The sequence below is a fragment of the Pteropus alecto genome, unplaced genomic scaffold (genome assembly GCF_000325575.1).
Source record: "Pteropus alecto unplaced genomic scaffold, ASM32557v1 scaffold311, whole genome shotgun sequence".
Taxonomy (NCBI): Eukaryota; Metazoa; Chordata; class Mammalia; order Chiroptera; family Pteropodidae; genus Pteropus; species Pteropus alecto.
In genome coordinates this window covers 3,215,861-3,226,276 of record NW_006431916.1, presented here as the reverse complement: position 1 = coordinate 3,226,276, position 10,416 = coordinate 3,215,861, and the positions used below count along the sequence as shown (strand labels likewise).

The following is a 10,416-nucleotide window of genomic DNA, read 5'->3' as shown; positions in this document are numbered from 1 at the left end:
AAAAAATTACAGGGCCAAGATTCAGAAGATAGGTGTTAGATTTAGTTATACACCTTTGACAATCTCTTTTCTTCCTTTCCTTAACTGTAAAAAGTGTACCTTTTTTCTTGTGCTAAATCTAATATTTTGAGTGTAGTTTAATAAACTTGAATCTGGTCTCATTCACCTTTTTTTGATGCTTTTCTTTTCTTGTTTCCCTGTACCCTAGATGATTCTTTTAATACTGAACTTCTAAAGAAGACTTGGAGCATAATTGTCTAATAAAAAGCAAGCCTTTTCAACAACAACAGTATTTTATAATAAGTGCTTCTTTAATTTTCAGCCCTTTAGCGAGCAGCTTTTTACAGCAGAATCTCACCTGTAAGGTTTCCTCAAGCTTGGTACAAAGTATGTGTGCAGCATGTTGTAAACATTTCTGTTAAGGCACATTGGGGTCTTTGGATGTGTGGTTTGCTTAAAATACACTGCATCAGTAAGTTTGCGGCTTGTTTCTTCATGCTTTCTTTAAAAACATCAAAAGTTGTAAAAGGTTTATTTATTTCAGTGCATGTAGTAGTGTTTTGTGTGCGATTCTTTGTTCCTGTCTAAACTGTTATTAACTACTAAAGCGAACCTTCTCCCAAGTTTGGCCTTTTGCTATTCACAGTGTATTCAAAACCTAATTACAGATTAGTCTATATTTGAGACTTTTAGAGTGAGTATCAGAAGACTCAAAAAGAATTTGAGAGTAGCAGTATCATTTCATGTGGAGATAAAGAGACTCAAAACATGAATGGATGTCAAGTCATCTGAAGGAAAAAAGAGAAGGAACTTCATTCACTGAGACTGATGGTTTATGAGTTGGGGATTATGGGAATATTCATGACTCAATCAAGAAGCACAATGAATTGATGTTTGAAATAGTTCATCTTTTAAGTAAACATTGGATAAATAGAAAGTAGACTCAGTATTCACTACATGTAAAATTGACTATTTCAGTACAACTGAAATAGCAGTTTGTTAATCCTTTCCTGAGTTGGTTTAATTAATCAAGTAGATCACAAATTTATAAGAATTCTCTATAAATATTTAATGTAAATAGTTAATAAAAAGGAGTTTGCTTTATAGTTAATCATGGTGATATGTATACACATTTCTGCAGGAAAGTAATTTCTAATGATAAAATAGCTAAATTCAATAAGATTGGGGGATTCGAAAACACTGTTAATACTGAGACATTAATTTGGAAGGATCAGAAAGGGTTTTAGTTGCTAACATTCAGTTTTCCATGCAACCAGATAGCATAGTAAGGATAAAAAAAAAAGTGCTGAAAACTTAATCAAAATTTAAAATAAGTGGATTCAAATATGGGAAATAATGCTGCATATTACTTGTACTATAGCTTCCTTGCAAAGCCTGAAATCAGCTTCCTTTCTAAAGCTGAGTGTGTGTGTGTGTGTGTGTGTGTGTGTGTGTGTGTGTGTGTGTGTGTGTGTGTGTGTGTGTGTAGTCAGCATATTTTAGCCTTCTTAATAAGGTGCAGTAATTAAGTTCAAGTTTGTTTTTCCACTTGTATTGTGTTTTGCGACCTAAGGATTCTCTTTTTCATGCTACTTATGTTGCTCAGGTGACCCACCAGCATGCCTTGATCTCCATTGTCTCTGTGTACCCTTGCCTCTTGTTCCCAGACTTGCTCCAGCTCTTGTGGCCCTGCCTTCTGCCCTCTTGGTCTCTGGTATAACAGCCAAGAAGCCTGTCAAGTTTTGTTTTCTTGATAACCTTCAGCCCTTATTTTCTATGCTATTTTGGGGGGAACATCATTTATCATTTATCAAATATTTATTGAGTATGGTGAGTCAGAAATTGTTGACACTGAAGACACTGAACATTTTTTTGTCAGTTTTCATACTCATATTGTTCTCAAGGGTTTCTCCAAATGTATATAGATCTGAAGAAGTAGTAATCTTCATCAGAGGATGATAATGTATTGTACATTTTTTAGTCATCTCTAGGCACAGAACTACTTAAGAGGTGCTCAGTAACTATTCTATTCCTAATTTTTACCAAAGTATGTCTTATTTCATATAAAGGTAATACTTATACACTTGAAATAATAGCATTTGTTTCATTATCATTTAGAGTAACAAACATTAGATCTGGCAGATCTAATGTGTGTTTCTGAACCAGAGGAATGTGTACAAGGCTGACTCTCCAGGCTTAATATCTTCATCTTTGGTACTGATACCTGCAGAATTGTATGAGGACCAAATGACATATGAGATTCAAAATCACCCAAAACTTCATAGACTTAGAACGAGATACAGAGTAAGCAAAGAATTCTTCTCAAGAGCAGGATATCATCTGTGTCCCCATGTCACTCCATTAAGTACATTGTGTAAGTGAAGGAAAGAACAAAGAAATGAATTTTTTTTTTAGTGTTAAAAGGATACATTTATCACAATTCTTTTTTCTTTTAACATTTACTTCTCTTCTCTCTCCCCCCATTACTTCCTAGAACTTTCTTAACTGCCCTTTATGTTATTCTTGAGGTTTCAGGGCATGGTGGTATAGTGTCCTGATATTGTACTTGTCTAATATTTGTGAAAACAGCTTTTTAAGGGAAATTTTTTATTCTACGGTTTTTATATAAAAGTCGAATACTCCTTTTACTTTCATTTAGGAAAAAAACATAGCTTATCTTTAATTTTAGAAGAATTTGAATTTGATTTAGAACCCACAGTTAGACACCTGCATCAGAGTGGTTCTCAGTCTCTTTCAATACAAATAGATCTGACTCAGACCCGTCTCTTGTGAGTGATGCTACTGTACCACCCGCTCACAGATAGTCTGTCCCCTGAGGATGGAGGTCATTGACAGGGCAAAAGAATGGATGGAGCTGGCCCTGCAGCTGCCTGATTGTCCTCAGATCATGGAACAAATAGAATCAGATTTCCTCTCTTCATACAGTATGGCTTTCCCAAGTAGAAATAGTTCCCAATGAATATTTAGAGGGGCTGCTGAGGCTCTAAACACCTGTTTTAAATTTCCATGTGTTGTGCTATTTAAACTAGATGATTTTTTAAAGACCCCATATATTTCCAAAATTCTATAAGACAATTTACAAAACTCTTTTCTTCTGCCCTCCCCTCCCCCCATGTTTTTAAATTCTTCAACTGATGAACAGCACAATGTGGAACTTTTAATATTCATTGAAGAAAAAATAGGTGAAGCTGTTTCTAAGCAACTGAATGAATTAATTTTAAAAATAAAAATGTGGCATTATTTTGAGAAAGGAAGAATGTTTGCTGGTTTGACTGCTGGTTAAAAATATACAGACTAACAAAAAATATAGACTAAACTTCCAAGAGATGGGTTGGGATTATTTTTTCTAGTTTGTCTAGTTTAACTTTATTTATAAAGAGTTAATGCTGCCTTTGCGAAACTATTACATATTTTTTCAGTGAATAGTTTGATTAAAACAATGGAGTTTATTTTTCTATAGATTTTGTGTTAATCTCAAAATACCAAGAATTAGAATTATTAAATTACTGGAAAAAGAATGTGAAGATATTATGTTCTTTATATGTAGCCATGATAGGCTTTGTTGAGTTCCTGTAATGCTAAGAAGCCATAAAAAGAACAGTTCTTCCTTTCATTGGCTAATCATTACAAGTGCTGCCTCACTGGTAAAAAAGAATACTTATATCTTTAATTGCCAATTATTTATTTTTAAATGTAAAAAAATATAAATGTTGAATATTAACGCATCTTATGTGTCTTTTCTATAGATATAAAGTAGAATGCTTTGTAATTTTCCATCTTGATCAGTAGGTTTGAAACAGTCACTTCAATTGTTAATTCCTACTAAGAGGTTAAATTGTGTTAAAAGGACAAGAATATTTGTTACTGTTTTTACAATAACTTGTATTTTAAAATAAAAGTTGCATGAGTAAGTTAGCAATGAAATAGAATAAATCATGACTTTTCCATTTTTAATACTGGGAGATTGATATGTACAGTGAGTAGTTTGCATTTGTGAAGGAAATCTTTACATTTCAGAGAGAAATTACAGATTTTATTAAATTTGAAAACCTAAAATCAAATAAAATAATATAAATCTGTCTTCAGTGGCTCTGGTGTTTTTAAACCTTCCTTTCTTCATTCATAGCTAGAAACGTACATTTTTATATGTATTTTTAAAGTCTTACTGCCCTTTTCATGTTTGTTACAAATATTTCCTACAAATTCTTTTGTCTTTTAATTTTAGGACATTTTGCTGTAAAAGGTATACATTTTAATATGGTCATATTGACTGATCTCTTCCTTTGTAACTCTTTCCATTACTTTATACCTAGAAAATCATTTCCTAGTCGACAGTTTAAATACTCACCTGTATTCTCTTTTCATTTTTAAAAACGATTGCATTATTTTATATTTGCCTCTATTCCAGATATTACTGACTCCTAGGTTGGACCCCAAAGACTCTAAGAACTCAAAATTCTATACATAATAGTATACATATTTATATGTTCACTTTTCTGTGTAAGATTTCATAACTTTTATTAGAATTTCAAAAGTGTCTTTCATAAACCCTGTCCTCCTCTCCTTTCCAAAAAAAGAGCTACTACAATTCATTTAAACTTTATCTGGATATAGTTGGTCTGCGATGCTAAGGTACTTTTTTCCCCTTTTCCCGGTATCCCAAACCATTTACTGAATAAAATAATTATTTCCTATGATTTGTGATGCCTTTGAAAAATAAATTTGGTTTTAATTTATCTCTTTTTATCTCTACAGAGAAAGTTAGAGAAATTCAAGAAAAACTTGATGCTTTTATTGAAGCTCTTCATCAGGAGAAATAAATTGAAATAAGTGAGTAAAACTCTTCTTTCTGCGTTGGTACTGATTAGACGCAAAATTTATATTTTAAACTTATTTTAACAGTTTATTTTCCTTGACTATATCCTGTTTGTTCTTTAATAATAATTTTAATGGCAGTAATCTCTGAAACTAGATTCTGAATTCCATATATGTTTCTTTGAATAACTTGATTGCTTTTTGGCTGAACAAAAAATATCTTCTAGAACTCATTTTGAACGGAACAGAAATGAACAAACAAAGATATTTTATAATAATGCACATGGCTCAAATTTTCTGCATGTAAAGAATGGAACTATAGCTCTCATTATTGTATTCCTCGTTGTTCATATTTGATGGATAATTATGTGTATGTTAACTTGCAAAGCTTTTTATTTGGCTTGACTAAAACTTTTACTAGTTCTTTATCTTACTCTCTTATATTTATTTAAAAACATTTAGATAAACCTTTTTCCTGTTTAAAGTAACTTAGATAGCCTTAGAATATAGTACTCTTCTGAATGTGTGGATTCTCTTGTCTAATTTTGTAGTCTGGCATTAGAAGCATGTTCCCAATTAAATATTGTATATTCAAAGACTTTTCTTAGTAGCATAGTCGATTATTAATTATTGCTGAAGAATTATAATGAGTAGTTCATTTGCTTCCTCATCATTTACTATCAGTAGTTAATTTTAGAGATCAACGTTTGAGAGCCTTCTTGATTTGGAGATTCTCCACTGCAGCACCAGAATTCACTTGATATTTTTGTTTACACATGTCTTTTTTTGCGGGGATGGGTGGGAGTTGGGAAGCATGATGTCACAGAAACCCTAATAAAAATACAGCAACATATCTTTTTAATGAAATGAGGAAGCCCAAAGCTAGCCAGTGTTTTATACAATAGTCAGTGTCACTTCCCTAAGCAGGTTACTTTGACATCTGGAGTTACCGTTGTTGCTGAGAACAAGCCTTTTTCTGCCAGAGTATCTGTCCCAAGTGCAGCCAGGGCAGTCCAAACTGGTTCTGTCCCAAGGGCAGCCAGGTGGGGATGGTAGTTGTGTACAGGGAAACCATCCCAACTTTCTCTGTTCCCTACTTGTCTGTAGTCTCCAAGGCCCTTTTCATCCCTTGGGATTTATGACTGTGAACTGTTACAAATATCTATGAAGTGGACAGATGATCTTTTAAATGTACCTTGCAAATCCATTTAAATAATAAATCTGGCAAAATGGTAGCCTTGCTTCATTCTGACCATTTATAAAAGTTACCAAGCATCTTAAAGAATAGTTTCTCGTCTACAGCCATGCCACCCTGAACGTGCCCAATCTCATCTGATCTCAGAAGCTAAGCAGGATCGGGCCTGGTTAGTACTTGGATGGGAGCCCACCTAGGAAGACCTGGTGCTGTAGGCATAAAAAAAAAAAGAATAGTTTCTCAGTGATAGTTGTAATATGTGTAGCATTCCTCAGCCTGATACTTTTAAGTAACTAATTCAGATACTTGGTCGAAATTGTTTATACCCAACACAGTCATACAAAGATTCCTTCTACTGATCAGTTTTAATATACTATTTTTACTTTTTTTCTCTAAGAAATTAATTTCAGTATTTTTTTAATTCATATATCGTGTTTGATAAAATCATGTTATATGATGGTAGGTGATATTTAAAGCTTAATAAAACTAGCAAACTTAAGTAATTAAGCTTCAGTGTTTTTATGATCATGCAATATTGTCTCCCTTGACTTAAAATTTATCAAATGTGCTTATTTTCACAGAATCCTACTCATAATGTCATTACCTCTGCATACATCTGAAGAAAGAAAACTCCGAAGTCTTTTGTCCTTCCTTTTTTTCTTCTGCTATTCTACCTTTCTAAACATGAAATAAAGTCATGGGATAAAAATAATTTAATTTATGTGTGTTAGAGGCACTTTAACTAGCAGCTGCCTTTTGAATGGAAGAACAGGGGAAATGGCATTAACATCCTATTTTATTGTACTGAAGTGACAAATTGGGTTAATGTAAGTTGTACGACCATTAGGTTTAGTCCTTAAAGATAAGAAACTTGCTCGCCTGCTTGTTGTCTCACTTGTGGTGGCTCTAGTTCAACGAATTCATTAGCCGATGTTACTCCACCTCAGTTTCTTTTCCAGAAAAAGAATGCTAAGTGTTCTGAAATAAAACTTACAGCAATTTTCTAAAAGCTATCAACTGTATATAAAATGATGGTGACCTGCTAAGTTGTTGTCCGTATCTGTAATGTTCTATATCCAGAAACTCTTTGACCATGATAATTCAATTTATATTCATCATGTGAAAGAAAACTAGTTAACAAAAGAACCCCTCAAATAGGATAATTTGGATTACAACAATTCTGCGTGTATTCAGTGAAAGAGATTTCAGCCCTCCGTTGATAGCTTATAGAGTTGCCTTAGAAGCTAAGTCACTGGCAGCTTACCTATTTGATTCAGTTGATGTTTTTGTACTCTCTGTGTCCATTTGAAATTCATTCATTTTGGACATTGTATACTTAAGCTAGGCTTTCTGTTAACAATGTTTTGTACCTGTTGACAGAGCTATTGGATTGTGAAACAGAAGAAGGAAGATTAAGAATAATCAATTGACTAATTACATTTAAATTATCGTCAAACATTTCAACTAGGTATCAGAAAAAGACTTCCTTTCATAAGACTGTATTTTAAATAGAAATTATTTCAACAATTAGAATAATGTTGACCATCCCCCTCTTAGCTGAACATCTAAAGAAAATATAAAGTTTAATTTATTGCAGTTCAATTACGGTGGTACTCTCACTTCATTTTCATGTTGTATATAATATTTTTTTATTGGCTAAAGGACTTTAAAGCAAAGAAATGTGCCATTTTTGACTTAAAACGTCTTTCTCATTTAACTCTGCTCTTTGCCGTCATTTCATTAAGCTTTTATCATTCTAATAAAAATGCACATTGTGTGACAGTTTTTATGTTACAGTTTATTTAATTTTATAATTTTCTTGGAATTATGTTTGGATAACAGTTCCTTTCCCACTTTTTTAAAAATTTAACGTCAATACAAAGAGAGATCTTCATGTGATCTCTCTCAAGATCTGACACTTAATATGCAAGGTCGAAGAATATCACAAAATAGTTCAGAAATTAAGACCAGTAAATATTTATTTTATACAGTTTGTTATGAAAAGCAGATCCAGCTTTCAGCAGCTGGTAGCAGTACACATTGTAATTTGGTAGATGAGCACTCATGAACATTTCCTGTGTGTTTTAGATCCAGGGATAGTGGATGAACAGAAAGGAAGTAGAGCCCTGGGTTCTGTACAAAGATTAAGAGATGAACTCTCTGGTTAACTCCTTCTAACCTGTGCTGGCTAGTAGGTAAACCAACCCCTTCACTGAAGCAGACATCATGCAATTATCTCTTTGTAGTTGTAAAAACCACTTTAAAACTGAAAACCTATTTCTAAATCGAAAAAGGGATAGGACCGTATTTGTTTATTTCTGTGAGCTCTAGATAGGAAAAAATGCCCTCAACTGCATTTCTACAGATTTCTCCCAAGCAAAAGGCTGATGTTAAGTCAGTACTTTTATCACGTCCCTTTGTATAAACTTAAAGTGGAGTAGGGTGTCTTTATTTCTTTGAGATCAGTGTTTGTAATTTAAATATATAAATACATTAAAATGTTATTTAAAATCCCATGTAAGAGTCCAGACATTTCCCCTATCTCCTCAGTAATAGGACATCTCTTGTGGATAAATTTTTTTTTCACTGATCTCATACTAAGCATGCCTTTTTTTTTCCCCTTGAAAGCTAGGTCTTTATTAAATGCAGATGTTACTAAAAGAAAAAACAAAATTCACATTTTCAACAGTAAACCCCATGTGCTGTGTTTGTAGTTCAAAAATTACAAATGATTCGAATTTAAATACATCACTTCAGAAATTCAATATATAGAAGTTAAATTTTAACTAGACAAGGAGTCATTTGTTTTTCATGTCAGGATTTGCAAAGACTAGAGTGAACAAAGCTCTATTTGGAAGACTGAACAACTATAAATAAATTATATCTAAAATTTACTTTGTTAGGGTATCAATTTTAAAATCGATATGTGTAGGCAGTGCGCAATAAGAAACAAGTTCTCGCTACTTCATGGCTGAACCAATGGATCTATACTTATAGGGGAGCAATCAGCCTTTTTTAGTAGCTTAATTATATTCTCTTTGAATTACCATTTCCAGACTTTAACAGACTTCTTCCCACAAATAGTTTATCCTCCAAATGCAAATTACGAATAAGGTAAAAGTGAGTAGGGAACATTGCAGAGTGGTGTTTCCTAACCTTATAGTTTGGGAACTTTACAAATGATAAGATTCAAAGTGTAGATTTAAAAAATAAATTCCTTAATTAGTAAATAATTTTATATTTATTTATATTAGATTGATTTATCTGCGAAAGGAAATACGGTATTTGAGTTTTCTGATAAAAGGGATCAAAGTAATGCTTTTTATCTCAATCTCTAAGCTGGTATATGCTGTAGTTTCAGATACTTTAGCAGTATGGAAATGTGCTTACAAATATGCTTACCTTTTGAACAATCATGGCTATGTTTAAATATTTTAAATAACCTTGTTTTTACTTGTGCACTGAGTGAACTTTGTATTATTTTTAAAAACCTTCACACTACATGATGTTATTGCAATTTATATTTTGCCTGTGCTTGATCTAAGGTCATTTGCGTAGATGAGTAATTAAAAATATTCTATAAAGAGAGCATCTTTTAAGTTTTCTCTGTTTTCATGAGGGAGAAAGAGAGAGACCTCTGCACCTACAGTCATAATTTGACCCCACGGTATAACCAGATTCAGGTCTAACCAGCCGCTTACTGTGTCTCTTCTCCAAATGCTTTAATTTCACATGCTTCACACTTCACAGTTGTTATCCATGGTCAAACAATGCTTTCTTTTCATGCCTTCATACTTGTCAAAATATTTTGATATTTTCTTTGCTAAAATATGCAAAAAATGTTTTTTAATTACATTTTGCTACCATGGCCATCATTTTTATCAGTGATGCCAATATGTCCCGTCATAAATGAGGCTTACTAAAAAGTCGTAACTAAGTCTTAAAACTGGAAGTTACCTTAAAGATCACGTGATTCTGCCTACCACCTGGATTATGAACTCTCATTTCTCATTTTTATTCCTCCCAGAATTTTGCTCATAAATGATGCTTATTAAATATTTGTTGATCAATGTGTAAAATAAGGCAGAATGTAGATGTGCCTTCAGGATTCTTATTAGTTGGCTAAAGTCAAAACTAAGAAAAGACTCACAAAGTCATGGTTGCTTCAATAAGTAGTACACAGTAGCTGATATATGCTATATTTTTGGTGAATAAATGTCGAGACAAGTCTTTCAATTCCTTTAGAAGATTTATAGGAATAACATGTTTCAATCTTATTTGCATTCATTTCACTTATCAGTCTTAACAGACCAATTCTGGTGTGAGACACGAAAAGTGGTTGTATTTTAAATTAAATTCCCCTTTTGTGCAATTCAAGTCTAAAA

At 32.7% G+C, this 10,416-nt stretch overlaps 1 protein-coding gene and 1 pseudogene across 1 annotated transcript in view; both read left to right on the top strand.

Moving 5' to 3' along the window:
- OPA1 (OPA1, mitochondrial dynamin like GTPase) overlaps positions 1-9,619 on the top strand; it is an 82,276-nt gene extending 72,657 nt beyond the window's left edge. The window contains 2 exon segments of the mRNA XM_006906170.3: positions 4,777-4,851; positions 6,613-9,619. Of these exon segments, the coding sequence (XP_006906232.1) occupies positions 4,777-4,841 (65 nt within the window). The 3' untranslated portion in view covers positions 4,842-4,851; positions 6,613-9,619.
- On the top strand, positions 6,131-6,249 carry LOC112473731 (annotated as a pseudogene).
- Positions 9,620-10,416: the final 797 nt, after the last annotated feature.